The sequence below is a fragment of the Acromyrmex echinatior genome, chromosome 3, assembly GCF_024713525.1.
Source record: "Acromyrmex echinatior isolate Ae372 chromosome 3, ASM2471352v2, whole genome shotgun sequence".
NCBI classification, from domain to species: domain Eukaryota; kingdom Metazoa; phylum Arthropoda; class Insecta; order Hymenoptera; family Formicidae; genus Acromyrmex; species Acromyrmex echinatior.
Window position 1 is genome coordinate 13,571,914 of NC_141854.1, and position 26,502 is coordinate 13,598,415.

General features: G+C 27.6%; 2 protein-coding genes across 4 annotated transcripts; one reads left to right on the top strand and one right to left on the bottom strand.

The window, feature by feature from the left end:
• Positions 1-1,089: 1,089 nt before the first annotated feature.
• LOC105144065 (uncharacterized protein KIAA0513) lies at positions 1,090-13,918 on the top strand. 3 transcript variants are annotated; one of them, XM_087404837.1, is made up of 10 exons: positions 1,091-1,258; positions 6,500-6,777; positions 7,399-7,682; positions 7,858-7,899; positions 10,872-10,973; positions 11,125-11,285; positions 11,505-11,691; positions 12,047-12,269; positions 12,337-12,431; positions 12,548-13,918. In XM_087404837.1, the coding sequence occupies exons 2-10, from the start codon at positions 6,503-6,505 to the stop codon at positions 12,610-12,612; spliced, it is 1,434 nt and encodes a 477-aa protein (XP_087260963.1). In that variant the 5' UTR covers positions 1,091-1,258; positions 6,500-6,502; the 3' UTR covers positions 12,613-13,918. The 3 variants fall into 3 exon arrangements, with proteins under 3 accessions (XP_087260964.1, XP_087260963.1, XP_087260965.1); XM_087404838.1 differs by lacking the exon at positions 7,858-7,899 and having other exon boundaries at positions 1,090-1,258; XM_087404839.1 differs by lacking the exon at positions 7,858-7,899 and having other exon boundaries at positions 7,399-7,544.
• LOC105144066 (uncharacterized) lies at positions 13,240-24,748 on the bottom strand. Its single transcript, XM_011052733.2, is given in 6 exon segments — positions 13,240-17,242; positions 17,322-17,471; positions 17,698-17,846; positions 18,232-18,352; positions 18,407-18,505; positions 18,508-24,748. Coding segments are annotated over 6 exon segments (1,773 nt in total). The 5' UTR covers positions 18,577-24,748; the 3' UTR covers positions 13,240-16,057.
• Positions 24,749-26,502: the final 1,754 nt, after the last annotated feature.

Below are 26,502 nucleotides of genomic sequence, written 5' to 3' on the forward strand. Positions count from 1 at the left end.
AAATATTTTTTTCATATAAATTAATTAGTTCTATATAAATTATTTTTATATAAATTCTATTATATATAAATTAATTAGTAATAATTCATGTCTGTTCTTTTGCATTTATAGGAATTTGGTTAATGTGAAGAAGATAGTTTTATCTGCTAAAGCTGCTGTAGTATGCATACATCCATACTAATGCTATAAAGCTACTATAGTATATACGTCCATATGAATACATAACTTTCTAACTATATTTATCTACTATATATTCTAGAAAAATTGTTAACTGCACTTGTAAATTGTAACTTTTCTTGCAATAAAAAGATATAACTTGAGCACAGCAATTCTTGTAAAAAGAATTAATTGTACACTTTTGTTATATTTGTGTATATAATTGGAATTTTTGTCTAATTTGAAACTCTGTTTGCATAACTATTGTGTTTTATTGATTTATTATTTCAAATTATGTAAGTATAAATAAAAAAATCTTGATTTTAGCATGTGAATCATGATACAAAAAAGACTCAATTATGCCACTAATTATAAGTGATGGATCAAAGACGTATATGATTTAATAAATTTGTATCTACTAAATAGCGCTAAATATCGAATAAAGGATGTTCATAACGTCACGAATTTATTTATAATATGGATTTTGATGAGAAACATTTTTATTAATATTTACTAAATCATATTTACTGAATATAAGTTATTTTGCCTCATCACTTACAATTAGCATGATTGAGTGTATCATAATTAAAAAATCATTCTAAATCAAATTCGTATTGCTTAATTATTTTGCATATTCGGCGTTACAATTTTTTCTAGTTAAATAAGAAAAAGTTTATTTATTATTTTATTCACAATAAAAATCTTTGATTAAAGTATAGATATCTTATTAATTTACATTTTTTTATCCAACTAAATATATAATATATTGAAATATTTTTATTTAATAATTTATTGTTAGCTGGCATTGTATCGACTGCCAGTAGGTGTACGGTGGCGGATTTCTTTGCGACTGAAATTAATGAATGTGCCGGTAAATCGAGACGTTGTATTGATCGCGATAAACGCATGCGCCTTTATTAATTCGATCATACGTCTGGAGGGGTACTGCAACGTTACGTGCCAATGGGCCCCGAGGTAGCTGCAAAGCTCGCGATAGTGCAAGTCCATAGTAGTATGTCAAGAGCAGTGTTGCACGTGTTTGTACAAACATTCGACGAAGGTGACAGTGATTGTCTGTGATCCCGAACTTCATTCCTCCACGGTATTTAATTGGAAAAATATATCAAAACTCAAATTATTATCTCGTAATAAACTCTAAGATATGTATCGACTTATTTTATTTTTTTATCCATTTATATTCTTTATAATAATTTTTTAAATAGATATCTATAAGTTTAGAATCTACCATGGAATACTTTTTATTTTGATCAATAAAATGTAATTTATAGAACGATAGCGTCGTCGTTTGTTTTGACAGCTGTGCTCATTGTATTATTTGCAAATTATCTATTTTTAGTGTTCTTCATTTAATATATTATTACTTTTAATTTTTTAATTAATATTATTTACTATATTATTTAATATATTATTTACTTTTAATTTAAAAATATTTATAAATTTTTGAACTGTAATTATCATAATTTCTTTATACTGAATATTCGATTACTTAAGGTTTTATTTTTAACATTTTTTCAAATAAGTAAATATATTTCAAATATATAGCTTCCGATCTTTGCATGATTTTATTGTATAGAAATGATTGACGTAATAATAAGATATTTTTTAAGTATGAATTTTAGATAGAAATTTAGCTTACGTAACTGTTATTTATTACCTTATATGAATGAGTTATTTTATATACATCTAATTTTTTTTATTGAATAACTAATATCTTTACAATAATTAAACAATTTTATTAACAATTCTTTTATAATTGATATAACAATTAATTCGATAACATTGACGATTCTTATTTTACGATATATTTGATATATATTTAATGTGCAAATCGCGTATACTTTAAATTGTTAACAGAGTAAACAACACATGAAAGTCTATTTAACAAGAACATTTCTGTCACATTGCTTTTAGTTTGTGTTTCCTAATTTTTTAATTTTTCCAGCATGCAATTAATTGCTGTAAGTTAAAACACTATAACAGTATATGGTGATGAGTCGAAATTGTGATTAAATTGTTTGTTATTATAATTAGTAAACAATTAATAAATATTTAAGCATTTGTAAATCTTTAATACCGATGTATGATAATTTTCTAGCAAGTTACTATCAATGTGATAGTAACTTGCTGAGTGTTAACGTAATAATTTTTTGAAAAGGGATAAATGCAAATTATATTTGTATAAATGTCCTCTTTTGTAACATACCATACAAATTTCACAACATCTATATACTTGTATAGTATAATACAAGCAAATTAACATGCAAAATTAACATGTAAAATGTTAGAAAATATTTTTTAAGAGCCTAAGAAAGTTAATGTGTGTACGAATTAATGGAATTTAAAATATTTCAAATCAATGCAAATTTTAACTTGCGTTTTGACGAATATAATCATGTAGCTAATTTGACATGCAAATTTACTATCGCAACGTATTAAGCGTTACTTGCGTTTTTCGTTTAATATTTTTGCGATATTAATTTTTTGCATATGGAATATATTAGATCACATTTTACTTTAATAATTTACTGTTTGCTGAGCTTCGACGAAATCGTCATCCGTTTGCAGTTATGTTTAGCTACATTGACCCGACGCATTCGTTTCGCTATACTGCCGAGTGACACATATCGTACTTTGTTGCACTTGTGTTTATCGTATTTTTGTTGTTGTATTTACAAATGCGCGAGGAACTTCTTTTTCCTTTTTCTGTTACTTTTTCTTTTATGATTTTAATATTTAAGAATGTCCGCATGTCCCGCATAGCGCAGAACTGCATAATATAGATAACGCTGCATTGCAGTTATGTTCCATTGTAAAATACTGTCATCCACATGCCGTTCGATATCGTTCACTCCCGCATGATCTCTTTGTTATAATAATTTTTCATTGATATTTGCTTGCCGCTGTTTATGTGCCGATCATTGTTCCTCGTAGTATTTTATCACACATATAACTTTATGTTACTGATAAAAATTTTATATCTCTTAGTATGTATTAATATGCATCTAGTCTCATTCTAATACTATCAAGAATATATTTCGATGTATCATTGCCAGTATATTATTCTTCGTGCATACGTCTTAATAAATGTAAGGATGTAAACTAATAAAATTATTTTCTAGTTCTAAATCTTTAAATTTTCCTTTATTTTCTATTGCTTATTTTATTATTTTATTTCTGGAGATATTTATTCTTAAAAAGAATAAATATGCTCTAAGAAAGAGAAAGAAAATATTTGATTTACAATTAATTTTAAATAAATTTTGAAATATCTTACATTATAGTTTTTTGAAATACATTTACTTCGCGTTAATGATTTTTTTATTAAAATGTTGAATTTTTCAAATATTGATTTATGATTTCCTTTCAAGATTAAGACGTTTATATAACTATATTTCGAATATTGAGATATGTTGATACAGAATTCCTAATGGATATTATATATGTTTTGGCCTCGCATCGCCCATTAATCGGAAATTCTCGCGGCGTCGAACTTGCTATAGACATGTGGACGCAATCAATGATCTATCTTTAGACACTATGAAAAGAGTTTTATTTGCGGTTTTGTATGATAAATATTGATGATTATTTATTGCGCATTCTTTACTACAACTATTTCTATATTAAATGTTATATTTTATAAATTTTCTTATTAATTGTTATATTAATAAAATATTAAATATTAATAATGTTTTAAAATTAACCAGAAAATTTTGTAAAAAATTTTAACAATAATGAGTAAATTAAAGATCTTTACATCTATTTATACTAAATTTTTTTATTTGCCAAAATTATTTAACTATATCAATTGTGTAGTTAAAATGTAAATTAAATTTTTATTAAGCGAAACTTGTATGTTTTGAGAGCTACTTTTTAAGAGCATTGTTACTTTGAATAATTATTATTTATTGTTATATGTATAATGTTGAAATTATGTAATTATATAGCGGTAAAATTCTTACAAACGCAAGTTAGAATATAACAAACTGGATTTTACCAAAAATTTGTATGCAGTGGTTAAGAATAGCCATAAAGGATATCCGTTGATTTTATATCATTTGCGGTTACCACAACGTAAGATTATATAAGCCTGTTCAGTCTAACATATTCAGTCAATAATAGATGAGTAACTATCCAGTAATCAATTTTCATGATTTAATTTTATTAATTTAAGTTGTTTTGTATCATTTCTTTATTTATCGACAAACATTGAAGAAAGATGTATTTTATGGCAACATCGAGAATATAAGTTATTCTGTTATAAGTTTAAAATAAAGTGTATATTTATATATTCACGATACTGTTTTCCGGAAGCTCTCGGAATAAATAAATCGTTTTAAAGATTCTTTGTCAGCAAAAAAGTAGAGCACGATATAAATGGAATGCCCTTTCCTATGATATGTCGCGCGTTTTTCTTTTTAGTATAAGTGTAAAGCATGAATGCAAAAGGTCGCATGTAATTAATGTAATGTGTAATTGGATGAATGAGCAAAACACATTTAGATTTATTGTGATTGTGTGTGTATGTTTGTGTGTGTGTGTGTGTGTGTGTGTATGCGTTGCTAATAAATTAATTGATAAACTTTTACTCTGGTAAAAATAAAAATTGGAGCATAAGTCAAATATACGGGAAGAGTAACAGAACCGTAAATGAAGCTTTTAGGAGGCGAAAATTGGAACAACGAAACATAAAAGAAACGTAAAAACCTCTTTTATGTTTCGTTTCAATTTTCGCTTTCTAGAAGTTTGGTTTATTCTTTCCTTATGTTAGATTTACGCTACAATTTTTATTTTCGCCAAGGTATATATTCTTATTCATTTATTATTTCTAAACACGCTCTAGTAGGCGATTTTCTATGGAAATTTACGAGTTAATAGAAGTTTATGAATTATATATAATTATATCAAAACGACATTTTAATTTTTTATAATAACAGAGTTGGCATAAAAATATTTGTAAAGCAATTAGTAATGTATTTATGTATGTAAAGAACAAGAAATTAATAACATAAAGTTTTTTTGTATGACAATACACAAGATTTCACATCATTAATCAGCTATTTGTGATAATAAATTGTACGCAATGCAAATTATTATTTATTCTTTTTGCATACTTAATTTGTTTTTGTAATGTCTTTGAATATTTTTTATTTTATTTTATTTTGAATAAAATAGTACAAGTTCAAACAATTTAAGTGACCTCGAAATTTTATCATTTCCAGTCGACATATCTTTTTTCAACTCCCTTTTTACTACAATTCACCGTTATCATTTTATGCATAGCGTACACGTATACATAGATGAGTAGGTGGTCGGTAGTGGCCTATATACATCGGAAATGAAACTTATGTTTCTTATCTGAGATTACTTTCAGCCTTATTCGCAAGGACTATATTGAGCCTACAACTAACCGACGAGATAGATCGCGAGTTTCGCAAATTACTTTGCTGAAACGTTGGAATGTGTAATAGAAATCCGGTGCAAACTATTTCAGCGAATTAGAAACCCTTTCATGATCGGCATTCAAACAAGGTCTTTCGAATAAGACCTAATTATTAAAATTTTTTCTTGTTATCGTTACGCTCGAAATTTATTGTTATTAATAAGAAATGAAAATATTGATATTATTTATATATTTTGAAAAAGTCTATAGTAGCATAACTTTTATTTTTATTATTTTATTTTTATTAATTTTTATTTTTAGTTTACGGAAGATCTTATTCATTTTAAAATTTAAAAATTTGATTACTTTTTATTTATTTATGATTTAAAAGTGCACAAATTACTTTGTAAATATTATATAAATTAGGAAAATTCATTAAAAAATATCTAACTTTATATATTAAACTAATTTTTATATTATATTTTTTAATTTTTCACTTTTATAAGAGCAGGAGTACTATTCATATTTTGCACATAAACTATCAAAAAAGCAAAAATTGAATCTTTAAAAGCTATACATTAATTTAGTAATCAATTCTATGATATTATCTTATTCTATTTGCGGCATTAAACACTCGTTGCTTTAATTAAATTTGCAAACATATGATAAATATTTGTGTTTTCAAATATGCACAGCATAGCAATCTTCATCTGTTGCATGTAATTATTTATATTGAATGCAACATTATAATTTTTAAACTTTTTTGCATTTATATCTTTTAAAATTTTAAGTATTATTATTATCAGGTATTAATTTATTCATTATAAAAAATTGTACAAATAATTTATTGTTTAGGTACAAGAGATGCCGACAGCGCTACTAAATTATGACTCTTGAAAATATAGGGTTAATTGCGATTTATGTATTATGTACTTATTCCAGGATATGGTGGATGTTACAACAGCTTTGCCATCCAATGGAAGGGCGTCATTAATTGGACGCACCAGAGGTGCTCTTAGATCTGTGCGAACCGCTCTAGGAGGAAGCGGGGAATATCTTCAGGGCCTAGGGAACAGAATAGGATCTGCTCTTAGCAGTAGCTTAGAAGAAAGCGAACTGACTACAACCCCTTCTACGCCATCATCATCGCCGCAAGCACCTGCACTGCAGCCTATCAAGTCAGAAGAACAATTAGGACGGCGGAAACTCAGGCTTCCGAGGTAAATAAATGTTTTGTTATCCTAAATGCCTTATAACAATTAGGTCATATACGTTAAGAGCATAGAAACTGTAAACTGTAAACTTGACAGTGTTATTCAACAAGATAAGTTCAATCTTTTCAATTGTCTTTCAGTTGTCAATCTAAACTAACAATTCTTTATTTGTAAAGTTGAAATCAATTTCTATACTATTAAAATGTGCGTAAATAATTTTTACATATATACGCACTTATTTGTTCTAACCCATTATTATAAATATATTTTTTGTATCTTTTATAAATAATATTTAGAAAAATTATGTCTAAAATATAAAAAAGATTTAAAGTAATACTACATTTTAAATTACATTTTCTTCATATTTGTTATTATACAGCTTAAATTTCATCTGCTATATAATTTACCGAATTAATATTAGGTACTTGCTAGTCTATACACGACATACATACATAAAATCATATACTTTTTTTATAATGTAAATTTTAATTGTATGTGCAACTCTTAAGCTATTAACATGTCGTATGCATTATAGCACGGATTTACATTTGTTAGAAAAGGATAATATTGTAATGTTCTCTACTCATGAATATTTATACGATGCGACATGCAATATTTCATTCGTAGATTTGGCGCGGGATTATCCTACGAAGATTATGAGGCAATAGCGCGACACAAATTGGAACGACAGGGAAGCGCCAATCTTTCCAGAACACGAAAATATCCGCCTGGGATGACTTACGAAGAGATAGCATCCTCCAGATCAATCTCAAGTAAGAAACAGGAGAACCGTATTGAACAGGACGATATCAGTCCTGATCGCGACAGCCAGGAAAGTATAGAGCCCATTCAGGAGCAGGACATCAAAGCAACCGGGCCCGATCCTTACGAGAAATTGAATTACAAAGCAGGTGATTAGCTCTCACCTCCAATTATCCGCGACAGACGTCGACCAAGTCGAAGTCAATAACTCTCTTCGTCTTCGACGACGATTGCTATCTTTCTTTCGCTCGCGGTTGTTGTGATCATGCAGTTACCGAGACTCGACTGGAAATAATATACTGTGTTCTTCTTTCTTTCACGAAGCGAGGGCGCCGACCCGCTATCAGACGGTTGTTTTCCGTTTAGGTAAATGTAACAGTCAGTCAATGTGGACTGCCCCTGTGATTTCACCCGCGTGTCCCCTCAGTGTATTACACGTAGGGATGCTTCAGCTTAAAATATCAAGATTTTTACATACTTAAATACGTGAAATATCAATTGGTATATATTACTTAATACATATTCTGTTAAAAAATAATGGTATTGTACAGTATTTGTAAGTTTTTGATATATAAGAAAAATTACACTCTTAAAAATATGAATATAATTTTCATATTAGTAAGAATTAGGGTAATTGCCCCAATTACTGTGCCTATCCTTATTAGTGTGCTTTTGTATTTCGATAAGTCAAAAAGAAAACTAGCAACAAATAAATAAGAAAAAATATTTTTTTTTGTTAAGTTAAATTATTAATGCATACGATACTCCGAGGATAATATTTTATTTTTTTGAGTATTAAAGTATTTTAAATATTTTTCTAAAGATATGAGGAATTTATATGAATTCAGTAATACCGTACTGTAAGATTTTAAGCTTGTCCTTATTAATGTGCCTTGTATTGGAGTTGAGAACGTTGTGTTAAGAGTATACTATAAAATAAATATAATTGAAATAATGATTTATGAAATATTAACATAAACAATAAATTTATTACCTTTTAGTAACTATATTTAAAATGAGTTAAATGTGGATAGACACACAAATTGGGGACACATTAATAGGGCCATCGCCGCTTAGAGGACTCACTAATAGAGACAAAAATATATTTTCTATTTTTGTCAAAAAAACATTATAAAGTATTAACATTTTTTAGATTAAAGAAATATTATAAGAAAAAAAAGTTAAAAAACCGATATTGATTGCAAGCAGATAAAATTAAAGCTACAATATTTAATAATTAATTCAGTAATAAGCAAATTGGCTAACAGATATGTTAATAGGATCAGTTATTCTATATAATTTTCATCAAAATAAAAATTACATCCATATTTTTAAGAATAGAAAAGATCAACGCAAATAATACAGTTTTGTAATAATACATAAAATATTTTTTGAAAATTTCATAAAAAATTATTACATCTTCAATAACAATTTAAAATATTAACAACGTTATATTCAATTACAATTTAATATTTTTGTTCAAGTATTAATGTACACATATAACTCGTGTAAAATTAATTATCAACATTCAGATTATATATTATCTAAACAAAGTCTCGATATTTCAAAGCTATTATAATCTTATCACATGTCCGAATTTCTGACCCCTCTTCCTCAGCTAGATGTGATTAGCGAATATTAGTGCAATCGATATGTTCGCGTAACCTAGTGTTCGAATATTCATGGATCGATTGCAATGAAACCTTATATGGTTTGACCTGGAGATATCGATTTTCATAATTAAACGTTTCATGATACATCAAGATATTTAAATAGATTAGAAGATCTAATTTGTTTTAGTTTTTTTGTGTTATTTAAATTATGCAATGTATAAATAAAAAACAGAAATCTCTTTTCATCCAATTTCGTAGCATTTTTTGTAAAAAATATTATTTTAATTCGAATATAATTTTAGTGTATGTTATATACATACTTTCTAATTTTATTCCGAGTTTATTTATATATCATATGATTCTTTTTATGATAAATAATGAATATTGAGAATGTAAATAAATGCATCTTAAATTCATGCATCTTAATAATAATAAAAACAATATTTTAAAAATGAAAGATAAATTGATTTATACATATATAACGTATCCAAAAAGAAGCCTATGATTAACACAACCTAAATTATTGCATCTTTATATTTCTTTGAAATTAAACTACAGTACAATAATATATACAAAATTTAATTGTGTATTTAATTATGTAAATTATAAAGTTTAAATAAAAAATCATTGAATGAAAAGACATATTGTTTTATACGACATTTGTTATATACGTATTCTTTATGAAAGTAAACTTAGAATAAATTTTGTATTAGAGAAGGTGTGATTAAATATTAGCGTGTTTTAGCTTTGTTATTCATTTTTTTGGACATGTTATATATAAAATACAATTCGGCACTTGTATATTCGAACACGTCGCGTCGTCATACTTGTAGTTTCTTGCCAGACATTGCATCCCTTTGGTGAAGATGTTGTTACCTGTGTATATGTGTGCATATTTTCACACGAATTGCCTATTGCACCCCGATTGCATTCATAGTTCAAATGAAGAACCGTTCTACGTGGGCGGAAAATATTCCGTTATGTACAGTAACAATTGCGATAAATAGACACACTTATCGTCTACTGGATGCTTCAGTTATTTCCGCAACATTGAGCGATACATCGCAAAGATGTGTAGGTGTAGACAGTTAAGTAATATCGCGGATGTAAATATGTAACTTTCAGTATCATATATTATAACAATAATCAATCGCGAGTATGCCTCGCTGTATTTTGGATCATTTTATTTTGAAAAGTTTCTTAACATTAACAAGTCAAGTAATTGATAATTTTATGTCTCGTTGATGAGATATGAATAGTAGCTCTAGGCAAGTAATTCTAGCATAAAATATTTATTTGCATAAACTTCATATTACATTAGTGCATAAAATTAATAATTATTGATTATATTTATATTGATTTTAATATATATGAAAGAGGATTTTAATTCAAATATAATTTCAGTATACATATATCATAGAGACGCTTTTTAATTTTATTCCGGATTTATCTATCTATATGATTTTTTCTTCATGTTTTGCCGAATATTAATTTGAAACTGGCGGAATATAATTATGTAAGAGTGACGGATACTTTAGTTGTATAGTTTAGCCAACTTTTATCTCTTTGTTGTTTATTTTTGTCCAATAAATCATTTAGATTAGATTTTATTGCAAGTTTAGGTGTCGCCCGTGACGCACCATTGCTTGACACCATTAATTACAATTGTGTTAAAAAGATTACACTTAAACATATATTTGTCACAAGATAATTTTTTTATTTTAGACATGCCTTGCAGCAGTGATTCTACGAGTGATCAAGATGGATACGGACCCAGCACTAGTTTGGATTCTAACATGGATGGTCGCAGAATATGGCAAAGATCAGGTACCAATTATAATTCCTATATTTATTTCATATTTATTTGAGAAATTATTTTAACTATTTATAAATTAAGAATGTTTATAATAATACCATAAACAAACATAAATTACAACATTTGTAACAACTATTGCAATATAAACTTATTATTGTTTAGGTTCATCGGGATCTGTTCAGTCTTGGGCTTCGAGCTTATCAGCTGATAGTCAGTCGGAGGAAGCTGCCGCAGACTTCATGAAAGCTTTTGTACCTTTACTATTCGATGCGCCTAATACTATCGATCAAGAACAAAAGGCTAATTTTGGGCAGATGGTTTTGGTATTTATCAAATGTTATAAAACATTTTAATACCATCATTTTATAACTCTTTAATTAATAATATGTAAAATATTAATAATATTAATAATATATCAATAATATATCAAATATGTAAATATATTAATATATGTAAATATAATATGAAAAGTACTAAAATCAGTAGAAAGATACATGTATTTGTTTTGACACTTATAATTTTATGCAATAATAAATTTACAGACAGAATCGGGGCGAATATGGTTCTCCAGGGTAGTGAACGCGAGAAGAGCACGTGCGTGTGTCACAGAAGCTTCATTTTATTCTTTGGCGCAGCATTTCGCAGTCGCTCTGTTTGAATGCCATGAAGCGGATGATTTTGCCCCCGCTAAAAGTCTCATGAACATGTGCTTCACTTTCTATCATGAAGGTATTGAGAAACTAAGACTAAAATTTTGTAAAAATTGCTAATTTTTACAAAATAATATAATTTTTTAATCTTGCGATAATTTTAGAATATTATAGAAATATTTTAAAAGGAAGAATTATAATATCAAACATTAAAAATTAATGATGTTATAACACTATTATGTTATATTAAGTAAATATTTAAGATACGTAATCTTTAAACTGAATTATAATATAATATATTTCTAAAATATATACATACTATTAGATTCTATATTATTAGATAATTACTTTTTATTAATTTGTGAATCATCTCTATTATTTATTAATGTGCTGCGTCTTTGAGATTGTATATTTATTCTATCATGTGATTTTAGTGGAAGTTCCTGGATTAGAGCCTTACCGTGAATATTTGTACACACATTTACGCGTTCAACCAATATGGACGTCTATGAGATTTTGGACAGCTGCTTTCTTTGACGCAGTACAATGTGAGCGAGCTTCAAGACCGGTACCACCTCGACCGAAATCCTTAGATCAGGAAAGTATCGCCGCTGAAGATAGAAAATTTCAAGCAAACATTGTCTTTGGACAATTAGGGTAAATATTAATATTTAATCTATATTTAAATATTTTTAATATATTTTTATTTTAACGATATTTTCAGGACTTTTACTTGCAACATGCATGCTTTCGGCCTGTCACGAGCTTTATGCACAGAGTTTCTCCGGAAACAATGTATTATAGCGAATTTAACTAAAGGTGATTATTCATATTTATTTTATATATTCGAGTTTTTCTGACTAAAAAGATTTAAAATTTAAAATAAGGGCCGAGATTTTTAATAATGAAGAATTTATCTCATTTTGTTTTTTCAGAACAAGAAAAAATGCTACGAGATAACATAGATCGAATGTTCGATGAGACCGAGCCATGGCGGTAGTTTAGTTTGAATAAACAGATAAGATTGATTTTGAAAATTGCTTTAAAGAAACATTTTGCAATGTTTCTTCTTAGAAATATTTTCGACGAAATCGAATTGTCTTCGAACGCCGAGAAAGCGATGAAGTCAATTATGAAAACAATCTTGTAAATAACGTTGATGTATTATAAGTCGACATTTGTTGAATCTTTCGCGGTATTCGACGCTGGACACGTCAATTCCTAAGATGCAAACACTGCATAGATTCGCGCCTTAAATTGTGAAAAGTATATTGAATCTTACGTTTCTGAAAACTATTAAAAGATTACGAAAGATTTTTTCAAAATGAAACAAGGATTGAGGAATTGATCCTATAACACTAACAGAGATTAAGAAAAATTAAAATTTGAAAATTGGGATTTCAAATATTTTGAAATTTTTAACAAATTATTAATATTTACATAGTAATGATAAAGTTAAGAATAGAAATGACAATAAGGAACTGCATTTGAAAATGGAATTGCATTATTGACAGTTCAATTGAAGTGTCATTTGTTGAGTGTAATTTATTATATTAAGGAGAAATGAAAAGAAGAAATATTATTAATGATAGAAAGCACATAATTCAATATATACTTACACAAATAATTTTTAATACATCAAAATTTATTTTTAAACAAAATTTTACATAAATAAGATTTCGTTAAGTACAACCAGTATAACTCTTCTATCACATTTTGCGCGAAAGATCTTTTTTTACTATTTTGTGTTATTACAAAATATAATCAACAGTTTTAATGTATCAAGAGTTAATTTTAATACTTTAAGGTTAAAGTTTATAGTATTGCTTATAGTTATAAATTTACTGCTTTTAAGTCTAAAATTAATGACTAATTATAAAAACACGGGTCATAGATAGGCATTACTTTATATTACTTCTTTCCTAGCGAACGCATAGACAATTTCAAGCCTTACATAATTTTAAACTAGTTTAACAATTTCTGAAAATTATGCATTTTGTAAATGAAGTTTACAAACATGTAAAGAACATGTGTTTTATCTTTATTTAGGTAGAAGTATTTTTTTTTTCTAATAGCGAATGTCAGCATATGTAATCGACAATTTGCGCATTCCGACGCCTTGTTATCACACACATCATGCAATGTAAATAATTTTTAAGGAAAAGCTTGTACCTAAACACATATCATCAAATGCAAATTAATACGCTCTATTTTATTTTATACATATACACATATTATATCTACCTACGATGTCTGCAAAGAAATGATAAACTTAAAAAGTACTAAATAAAGATAAATAAATTTCATTACCGCATTTAAACATTTTTTAATAACATATTAATAATCCCTTTTATTTTATGTAGGAAGACCGACGCTAGTAGATTCATTTTTCAGTTTCGAATTTTTATAGACGAAATTAAGAGACATCACAAGAGAAATTAAGAGAAAAAATGAATTCTATATCAGTTGCTACATTTGACTGTCTAATAATAAGGGAAAACTGATATGAAAAAAATGCATTTTTCTAATGCATTCTATCTGATTCAATTAGCCCCGGGATCGGGGTAAGGTGACTAATGATATGGGGTAATTTGACTAACATCATTAAAATGAACGTTAATGTATATTTAATTTTTAATCAACAAAGCTTTCATAAAAATATATTTTAAACGTATACATGTTTATAAAACTTTTATAAAAATGCATTTTAAACACAAACATATTTATAAAATAAAAAATGTATAACTTTGTACCTCGTTATTAGATAAATAACAATTTATTTAATCCGAATCGTTATCCGAATTGCAGTTATAACAAATATACGATACATTATTATCTTTTATACATTTAGAATGTGCTTACATATTGCGTTTCATGCACTGTATCAACTCTTCTCCTGGAATACTTTTTAAGTAACTTTCTGTGCAAACGAGACACATTTCATCATCTGTCTCATTCAAGGATGAAGAATTTAATTTATTCAGAACCTTCCTTGTAACTTTTTCGATCAAAGAATATTTTTCTTTACTTAGATTTACTTTACTTTTTCCTTTTCTTATTGTCTTGCTTTTTCGTTCGATTTCCTTTCCTTTTTTATTGATTCTATTTTTTTTTTTAGATTATCGAGCTTCTGTTTCATGAGAGCATTCTTTTTCTGGCGAGTCTGTATATATTGCACTAGTACATTTACGAGTATTTTTTTTTTCTTGACGCGGTCCCGCTTTTGGATCTTACATCCTGAAGTGTGACTATTAAGCTAGACATCGAAGATGGGTTGACATTTTTCTTGACAGATGAAAGATCGACATTTTTTTTGACATATGGAAGATCAACATTTTCCTGGGCAGCTGAAAGATCGATATTTTTCTTGGTAGCTGAAAGATACATATTTTTCTCGGTAGCTGAAAGATCGATTATATCCTGGACAGAAAAAAGTTCATCGTCATATAGCCCTGTATTGTGATTAGTCTACTAGCCTCATCCGTTCATTTTTTAAAAATATTAACATTATACGATAACAAAGATAAATAAAAAAAATTTGTTGAACTTTATTAAATAAGAATTACATTTACTATTTAAATGGAAATCAAATATCTCAGACAATTATATACGATTGTAGAACAAAACTTTAAGAATAAAAATATTTATTTATTACATATTATTTAAATATTTATTTATTTACATGTACGATTTTTTTAAAATTGTAGCGTAATTTATAATGCATACGCGCCTAGAGATCTTATAGACTGAGCAACAAGCCGCTGCGTGTTCAGACACGTTTACGCGTGTCTCGCACAATTTGTTTATAAGGCAACCTCGATTTTTCTACTTATCCCTATAGTCTACTGTCCCCGGTCTCCATATTTATTTTTATATCTTCAAGTAAAAAATTTGGAAATTTAAAACAAAAGCGTAGAAAAATTAACTTTACAATTAAAAATACATTAATATGTATTGTAAGTGTACTATTACGTTAAAAATATTACAAAACATTAAAAAATATTACAAAACATTAAAAAATACATTATATAATCATTATTTTATAAAATAATAATTTTATTTGTTCTAAATTCTGTAAAGATTCTATCTAAAAAAAGAGTATTATATAGAATTATTATTAGAATAGAGAATAGAGAATAGAGAATAGAAAATAGAAAATAATCGTGATTGTCTTATGCTTTTGTAATAATTTAGAGAGAGAAATTATGCTATATATGCATGTCTGCAAAATTTATATTTATTTTTAGCATTTATTCTAAAATTATTTACATCATTTTAGTATATATATATATAATGCAAAAATTTCTTAATTTCTAAAATTTTTGCTAATTACTCCTTTTATTTATCTTTTTTAATTTCTTCGGTAATATTTGTAAATTTTATTTAACCTTTTTGAATATTTTTAGAATTTTATTCCTTTCTCCGAACCGTTCGAAGAGTATGCTTTAGAGAAAAGAAGTTTTTAATGATCTTTTAGGAATAGGGGATTTCTCATTATTATTAACAGCCTTTCTAGGACATATATAGGATTTATTTTGAAAATTTATATCTGGATCCCATCGATCTTGAGAAGATACTGGATCACTTCGATTCCATTCTAAAGATTTTCGAAGTTCTTCCCGGGCTTTTATATACTTTTCAGAAAGTGAAATAGGTTTATTGCCTTCTCTTGATAAAAATTTTTTATCAAAAGACTCATTAGATGCTTCGTTAAATATTTTAGATTTCTTCGAAAGCTTCTGCGAAATTTCATCCCAAATTATTTTGTGAGAAAAATTATTTGTGTCAACACTATTTTTGATAAGTTTTAATTGTTTCGATTTATCAATATTCTGAATTTCATTTCTAATACCTAAAATGTCCTTTGTTCTATTCGACTGTTCTATACAACTGAAATCATAATCAAATATGCTTCGCGGACTTTGAATTTTTTTCAAATTTGCTTCAATTAGATCATCCAGCTCGACTTTGTCATGTTTGACTATAAAAGGATTCTTGGATAACTCTTCATAAGTGTTAAATGTTTCAGATTTTATCGCAGTTACTTTCTTCTTAGGTTTACTCTTTGCTTGTGATTGAGTTTTGTTATGCAAATTTTGTATTGAAACTGGAGATGATTTTAAATTTCCTACAATATTTTTTGAAACGGATGTTTTAGAAGCAGTTTGTGTTTTACATTTTAATTTACTTTTTTGTGTTGATGTCATTGGTTTCGTGTTGATGTTGTTGATTTTATTTGAGCATTTTTCATTGTTTGATTTTGTTGTTTGATTTATTTGTTTATCAGGTATTTTGTTATGTTTAGAGACACTTCTAATTTCTTGCTTTATTGTCATTTTTGACGTAATAAGATCTTTTTTGACATTCTTCTCATTCATGTTGAATTTAGAACTAGTATTTTTTATGTCTTTCTTTTGCAGAAATGGCTTTTCATTTTTATTTGTATACGTGCGAAATCGAGTATCAGATATGGAAAGTGGGATTGTTACGAGAGCCATCACCGAAGAGTTTGAGGATTTCTTTGTCGTTGATGTTTTGTTCGAGGTAGATTTTGGTGCATCGCTGATAGGTTTCATTAATAATTTATTGGTTTTTGCATGATTCATAGTCAATGACGAAATTTGATGATTCTGAAAAATATATTTATTGCATATTTTTATCAAACACAGATTATATTTTTGTTAATTATTTTTAATTATTATTTCGTACCGTTTGATCTTTAATTGATGCCTGCATTTCATTATCTTTATACAATTGCTTCCAACCATAGATTATAATCTTTTCTTTTCCTTTTAAATTAATATTAGCTTTTTTATCTCTCGTATAAAGTATCTGCCAAACTAAATCAGTATTGAATACCTGGTAAAAATACAATTAATCTATTATAAATAATATAGAATTATTATAAATAATATATTTTCATTTCTTTTTTATGGCTTATTATTTATTTTATTTAATATTCCGCTTTATAAAAATAACTAAACAATGAATAGCAAATTTTTTATTTTATCTTTATATTGTTAAATGAAAAAGAATACAAAGAATAGAAAATGATATTATCATTAACCTTGTCAATTTTTTTTACCTCATAAGCAATATGTGATAATGAAGATAATTTAAGTATATCTGTGAACTTTAAATATTTTGATATTTTTCCGATTACTGAATTTGGTAAAGTTAAAAGATTTCTATTTCCTTCAGCAATATTTTTCACATGTTTTAATAAATATTTACCTGTAATATTAAAAATTGATAAGTTGTTTTCAGTTTTCCATAATAATTAATTATTATAGAAAAATAAAAGTATTAATTGGAATTTTATATATATTAGGTGTTGGAATTAATTCGTAGCGTTTTTAATGAAAGAATGTTATTTATTTCACATGAGCATTAAAAAATACATTAATGAAAGTACTTTCCATCACTTGTAAAACGCTACGAATTAATTCCAACACCTAATATTATACAATCTCGTGTGTGTGTGTGTGTGTGTGTGTGTGTGTGTGTGTAATCTCATAATACAAAAAATATAGAAATGTGAATAAATAAGTAAATAAAATAAGGAAGCAATTTTGAAATAAATTTGATAAAATTAAGAATTCATTTCGAAAAAATTTACCAAATCCGTGACGTATTTCGTTCTGCAAAGATTTTTCTTGATCAAATTTATTAAGCTTGACACGATATACGATCGGTGATTTATGAGGCCCGTGAGAAATTTTCCATAAATACAGAATTACCTAAGAAGTGTGAAAAGATTATTTGAGAAAGGATGACTTTAAATTCATTAGTACCTCGTCTTCAAAAATCTTCAGACCGTAATAATCTCTGCTGGGCGGAGGTGCAATTGAATACTTTATCAGATATTCGGTCCTGTTTCTCATACTCGACGGGGGGCCACGTCGGGGAAGTTTGACCTGAACTCTGCAATTCGTTCCTTGCAGAATGACGTGCATAATTGCATATCGAATCGAAATGTACAAGGTGTGATACGTTTTAGATTATTGGATTTAATTAGTTAAAAGTGTTTTTATACTGTCAATCTTCATAATCTTAAACAGATTATGAAAAAGATATTTCAATTAAAAATCAATCTGATTAAATAATACAATTTAATAATTATATAGATAGATAATATTACTAACATAATGATCATATTGTGATAATTATGGTAATTAATGTTTTAATTAATGTATTCCTTTTTAATTTAAAACTATACTGCAGTATACTGAGTGAGACATTTAAAGTAAAATACAGGAATATGTCAAAATCAAACTCGACATACAAAAGTGTTTTTAGACAAAAGTTATATAATTTAAAAGTGGATAAATAATAATAATGGTAAAATTAATTTAACAATTTTCAAGGTTTATAAAAATAATGTTTTAAGATCAACTTTTATGAAATTATATGGTTTTTTTACATAATGTAATTCTTCTAATTATTCTGTATATAAAAGTTTTTAGGTAGAGATATTGAAAAATCAATAGCTTACGAGATATTGTATACTTTATGTTATACTTGTTTTGGCACATTTTGACATAAAATATAAAACATCTCGTAATTATTAGCTTTTTTAGTACCTTAATACTTAAGTACTTTAATACTTTAGTACCTTAATATTTACCTTATTTTCATATATAGAATAATGAGAATCAATTAGTAAAGAAGACATATAGTTGCTTTTCAAATAGATTTGACAAATCCGATATTTTATTTTAGGTATTCCTATCCTTATCCCAAATATAAATTAAACAATATTATGTGTGAATAATTCAAATTTATTTAATTAAAAATTAAAATTTTTCGAATAGAACGATATAATAAATATATCTTATCTTTCAAAAACTAAGTCTTAAAGTGAAAAAATTTGAAAGCTAAGCATCGTAGTTTGAAATTTTTTTCATCTGGCAGAAAAGAATCCGACAAATTTGACTTTGTGATATTTTATTACAATATCTTTCATATGAAGAGATGAAGATAAATATAGAAATGTCGAAGTAAAAATGGAAAGTCGTGTGGCATTACGTATAGTAGTTGTAACGTAGCAATAACAATATACAAGATATGCTATATAGTAATATCACAATGCATGATTCACAATTTCATAAAAGTCTAGAGAATAGGATATAAATCTAGATAGATGCTTCTCATATTGAGTTGCCGCTGAGACAGAGTACCGCGATATACCGATCAAATAAAAATCTTTCTATTATAATTTTCTATCATTCTTTTTATCATACTTTTCATACTTTCACAAAAATGGACGTACTTATAAGGTACACCAATTCGCGTAATGATTGTCGTTATTATTATCGTGCAAATAGATTATATTGTATGTGTATACTACGTGTAATAATACAATAGTATACTTTCTCAACAAGAAAGAATATTATAATAATCTGTAATAATTTGTATTTCATGTTAAATATAATTTTATTTAAGAACTATAAGATTTAATTTAAGATTTATAAAATTTTTGATTAATTTAAAAATTGTATATGTAAAATTGGATAACCACATTTAGTACTAAATATGTATAAATTAAAATTTCTTCTAATAACAAAATCTTGTAAATAATTGATAAATAAGATAGAAGTATTGAAAATCAATTTTTTTAAATTTGTTGTTCGGAAGAGTTAAAGATATTCTGTTCAAAATATATGAAAGAAGATAATAGACATTTGATATTCAATTTTCTATTTAAATGATGCAATATTCCAAATACGAATAATGTTTAAGAGATACAATGATATTTAAACATATTGATTCTTTTTCTAATTATTAATTTAATTAATGAAAAAATTTATTATATTGTGAACAAATTTAATTGCATATTATAGATATAAAACGTATTTACAATATTTGAACAAAATATTTCACAAGGAATAAAGAATTTTAAAGTAATTACTCATTGATGTTTCATATTTGAAATAACAAGCAAATTAATCCCAGCAAATATAACTAATGTACTGTATAACATAAGTATATATAATATACATTTACATCTATGTTATGTAGTTACATTTATGCTGGGATAAGTCATTGAAAAGATGAAAAATATAATTTCCTTTGGAATATTCTCTGTTTCATTAGAAATAATAATCAATAGCATCAATTTAATATTTAATAATTTAAAATTGTTTGCGATAATGAATAACAACAACCTTACTTATCTATATTTCTCACAAATATTGATCACGCAATTGATATGACATTTCTAATTCCTTAGTCCTTATAGGCGATTGCTATGTCTCGACGGTACGAAAAGCCGCATGAATAAATTATTACGTGCTAGCATAATCGGAAAATCTTACGAGCGACGGAATAAATCTAAGCGGTATAAAAAGATTTCGGGATTTCGAGCCGTGGAACTTGCGAATCAGCCAGTATTGTATATAAAATCAGTTTCGGCGATCGTTTATCCGACCCGGAAAATTCCCGTGATTCGTGCAACGACATCGAAAAGCCGAGAAGGATCTCGTTCGAGAATATTTGCGCTTTTTTGAATAATTTATTTCGCAGATATCAAACTTTTTTCTACAATCGCGCTTTCGCGCGTGATTGTACCGGCAGACTCGTGAAACGTTCGTAGAGCGATTGCACCAGTGAATGTAGAAATATTGTTGCAACATGTGCATTACGTCACAAATTAGTTAACAATGTTCAATAGCATCTGCTCAGAGTAATTTATATTCTGACATTTTATATGTAAATATTTGTATATAGTATATTTCAAAATTTCTCCTTATACATTATATTTGATATTTTTAAGAAAAGCTGATGGAAGTTGACTATTATTCTAATAGAATAACTGATCAAAAGTTCTCATAATCCTAGTTTTATGTATGTATTATACATATATGTATATGTCTTGCAAAATAGCTCATCATGATAGCTGTGAGCATTTTCATGAATAATAAAACTTTCTATTTGGTGCATTCGCTCACTGACGAATTTTCGTGCACGAGAGATATCGATGCATCTACGTGTAACGGAAGTAAGTCCTTTAACATGCGTATGACATATTAAAAATATATAATTAAATTAAATAAATAATATATATATTTTGAACAGAAATTTTACAAGCTCTTATAGTAAAATTGATAACAAAAAAATTTATATGTAATTAGTAAATTATTGTAATTATGTGTCCGTGTCTACAGAAACTGAGATTAATAAAAATAATTTAGAACTATTTTTGTAATTTAAATTGATTGATTAAGTAAAATAATATAGTTAAAATCATTGAATCTGTGTGTATATATTCTATATATCGAAGTTTCGTTAAATTTTTTATTTCATTCGATATGTGTATTATACATTATATTAAAGTAGATTTTTTGTGCATCATGACACATTGAAATGTTTAAAACAGGATGACTTACTTCCTGATTACCACGCGTACGCGTTCGAACGTGTATACATAAATATGTGTGTATACATATATATAGATATACATAATAAATATCTATGTATATAACGTTTTGGAAGAACAGATTTGTATATTGCGATAGCGCAAAGAGAATTGGAACGCCTTACCGAGGTAACGCTTTACCGAGAATCTCTCACAATCAGATATGTTACTATAGCCATCAACGTTATATAAATTTTTGCATATTATAGATTAATGTTGTTCTCTCGTATCGTAATTAATTTCGTTACGTAATTACTTCGTTACTAAAAAATTATCAAATAATAATAATTTCGTAATAATATAACTTATTATTACATATTATAAATAATGATATATTACGCGTAAAAATAAATATTATACCTCTTATTTCTAACAAGGAAATGCACAGAAGTATTTCCGATTTTGATGAGCTTCTAATACGTTGTACAGATTAAAGTAAAATAAGGGAATTTGTGTAATTACATTCTCACAATCACATTTAGAAATATTATTTTCTTTCTAAACGAATATCGTTGAAACTATAAAAAATAGAAAATATTTTTTTTGAATAAAAGATTTTAAGAGTACTCTATAATAATAAATCAATGGCAACAATAATTTTTAATTTTTATTTACATGATAAATTTTATTTAATTCTATATAAACTTTATTTATGTATTTATTATACTTCACTACTTCAATATACTTCATTATTTTACTATACTTTACTACTTTTATATACTTTTACTACTTAATACTTAAAATACTTTAAAATACAAATTTAACCATGATAAAGACATTTTCTACAAAATATTATTTTCAGAGAATTAATGCCTCTATACATATTATCTGTATCATACATTCTTGTAGACGAGAAAATGATACAACTAACAGAAATATGAGTACTAGGCATCAACATAAAACTATATTGCAATACAAAGTATTGCAATATCCGATCTCACGCCCGTATGTGACGAAGCAATTTTGGCGTCAGGTCTTTCGAAGTCTACACTGTCACATTCTGAAGTTAGGGTCACAATCAAACTAATTTTATAAAGATACGTGTGGATAGATAAAAGATTGTCTACCCAGTGAAAAAATTATTTATCGAATTGACGTCGAATTAATCATTTCTGCCATTCTCGATTTTTGATTATAAAAGAATTTTATGAAATATTTTTTGAATATTTACTCATGCTTTTAGATTTAGAAATTAAACTTCATTCAAGAGATTCTATTTTAAAATTACAGTCATTAATACATTTTCAATTTGTCAAGATTTAGCAATTTATTTAAATATGCATGGTATAAAAGTGATTATTTAGATTTTAAATCAAAAGACTTTATATACCTATAAATTTTTGTTTAAACAAGATCGTTTAAAAACAACATGCAATATTTGCGGCGGCATTAAAAGATGGTATAAAAAATCTCTTTGTATATAACATTTTTTTCACATCTTTGTTAGGATTTTAAACCATAAAGGAATGAAATCAATTATATTTGCATTTTATTTGTAACTTTATTCATATTACTATTATTGTAACATAATCATATTATAACACAATTTTGTTATCACCCTTTTTTATTTGTGTGTGTGTGTGTGTATATATATGTATATATATATATAAATATATATATATAAATATATATAAATGTATGTGTATTTATATATACAAGTATATATATATATATATATATATATATATAAAGATCATCCATATTATATTTATAAATAATCAAATAATGTTAATAATAAAGATTTTTTTTCTCCTTCTTTCTTTATATGTTCAGAACAAAACGATCAATTGTCGCATGATAACTTCTCGCTCACATTCGGAATCTAAATCGAGAAATAATCTTGAGAGTGAGAGTCTTGATTCAACGCACTTTTTGTGCGAAAGCTATGCGTTTGTGTGAGAATTAATTATTCACTTCTCTAGAAGCTCATATTCCACTGATTCTGAAATTATTCTTTTGCACATAAAATGCTCGACATCGAATGCGTCACTGTTGTCGTGTTTGGTATTACACGTATGTTATGACCGACGTCTTATATTGCGTAATTCTTAAATTATTATTATTTGTTACACTTAATTTTGTATGATTATTATTTCCTCTATCTCTCCCGTTCTCTGACTCTCTTTGCTCATGTGAATCACCCACCTATTGCATAGCAGTCGATTTCGTTAGAGAAAGTACTTATATGAGAAATTTTTGATCTGATCCTAATTGCAAAAGAATATCGACTTTCGAGTGTTGGTAACGTCGAGCAAGAGTGGCACGCTCTCTCTCGTGCTTAGTGCTCAACAATAATTGAGCGGTCACTTGGAGATTTATTTTAATATTTCTGTTAGAGCAGTGGAGACATTCTCTCTTGGTATTCTTCTTTTTTAGTTATGACATCTCTCTGTAGTCACATATTTGTAATAGACCATCGTTAATCCATGTAAGATTTTTATCGAATTTGACTTATAATAACTTTCAATTTAATTATTAGGTGTTGGAATTAATTCGTAGCGTTTTACAAGAGATGGCACAAGCAGTACACTATTTCGTTGTTACCTATAGTTCTGTATACATTGTAAACATCTATCATAGGACGTCATTTGCCGTACATAACCTTTCTTGAAATCATAAATAACAATACTGTATAATTCATTGAATATGTCAAAATTTGTGCCAGATAAAGTGTTTTTGCGGGGAGTTTTGCTTCATTACTTTAATATGAACAAAAGTGCAGCTGAAGCTCATCGTATTTTAGTGGATGTGTATAGTGAACATGCTGAGCAAACGTGTAGGAAGTGGTTTGCACGTTTTAAAGCTGGTGATTTCGACTTGGATGACAAGGAGCGACCTGGTCAGCCGAAAAAATTTGAAGATAACGATTTGCAGGCACTGCTCAATGAAAACTCATGTCAAACACTTAAAGAATTATCTACGTCATTGGAAGTTGACTTCTCAACAATAGGAAAACGTCTTAAAAGTTTGGGCATGATCCAGAAGGAAGGACATTGGGTCCCATATGAATTGAAACCAAGGGATATTGAGAGACGTTTTCTCACGTGCGAACTGCTGCTTCAACGGCAGAAAAGAAGAGGTTTTTTGCATCGGATTGTTACCGGTGACGAAAAGTGGATCCATTATGACAATCCAAAGCGCAGAAAGTCATGGGTTAAGCCCGGCGAACCATCAACATCAGTGGCAAAGCCCAATATCCATGGCTCAAAGCTCCTGCTCTGTATTTGGTGGGATCAGAAGGGTGTCATATACTACGAACTGCTAAAACCGCATGAAACCGTTACTGGAGATCTCTACCGACGGCAACTGATGCGCTTGAGCCGTGCATTGAAGCAAAAACGGTCGGAATACTTCGAAAGACACGATAAAGTCATCTTGCTGCACGACAATGCTCGCCCACACGTTGCAAAACCGGTAAAAACATACCTGGAAACACTTAAATGGGAAGTGCTACCGCACCCGCCGTATTCTCCTGATATTGCACCTAGCGACTACCACTTGTTTCGATCATTAGCTCATAGCTTGTGCGAGCAGAAGTTCACATCTTACGAAGATTGTACAAAATGGTTCGATTCCTGGATTTCATCTAAAGATGAACAGTTCTTCCGACGCGGTATTCATTCACTGCCCGAAAGATGGTCAAAAGTAGTAGAAAGTGATGGGAAGTACTTTCATTAATGTATTTTTTAATGCTCATGTGAAATAAATAACATTCTTTCATTAAAAAAACGCTACGAATTAATTCCAACACCTAATATATTAACTTTCTTTTTACTCGATTATTTTAGCGAAATATTTCTAACATGTACGGTTTTTATTCGGCAAAATACAACAGACGTCTTCAAATATTGATATAGAGGATTTATAAGAAGATTTCAAATATTGATATAGTTTAACAATGATCTGACGACTATGGACTGCTGTCATCATATTCAAATACACTGGAAGAGGACCCAATACTAGGTTAAAATGTTCGTCTGTATTTAATTAAATTATAATATAAGGTATAGTAAAAAGAAATCCATTATTTTTCCAATAGATGGCTTTAGTAATCTGTATCTCGCGTTGTACGAGTATAAGTGCGATCGGGTCTAGATGGCGTTAAGAAAGATAAGATTTCGTACTAAAAAAAGTTCTCAGACAGTTTTGTGATTGCTTGACTCAGTATTGTTTGAGCGCGCGTCAAAGATGGATACCAGCAAAGAGAAAATACGCCATATTTTACAATTTTTCTTCGATAAAGGCGAAAACGCAAGCCAGGCGGCTGAAAATGTGAATAGTGTTTATGGTCCTGATACTGTAACAGCCAATCACGCGCAATTTTGATTTCGTCGATTCCGTTCCGGTAATTTTGATGTCAAAGATGCACCACGCTCTGGAAGGCCAATTGTCGAAAATGTCGATAAAATAATGGAAATCGTCGAGTCCGACCGTCATGTAAGCACTGTTTCGATTGCCCAGGAGCTAAACATT

Coding starts and splice junctions, on each gene's coding strand:
- LOC105144065 (XM_087404837.1), top strand. CDS start 6,503: ATGGTGGATGTTACAACAGCTTTGCCATCCAATGGAAGGGCGTCATTA. Junction 6,778..7,398: donor CGGAAACTCAGGCTTCCGAG/GTAAATAAATGT, acceptor TTTCATTCGTAG/ATTTGGCGCGGGATTATCCT. Junction 11,692..12,046: donor CTTCACTTTCTATCATGAAG/GTATTGAGAAAC, acceptor ATGTGATTTTAG/TGGAAGTTCCTGGATTAGAG.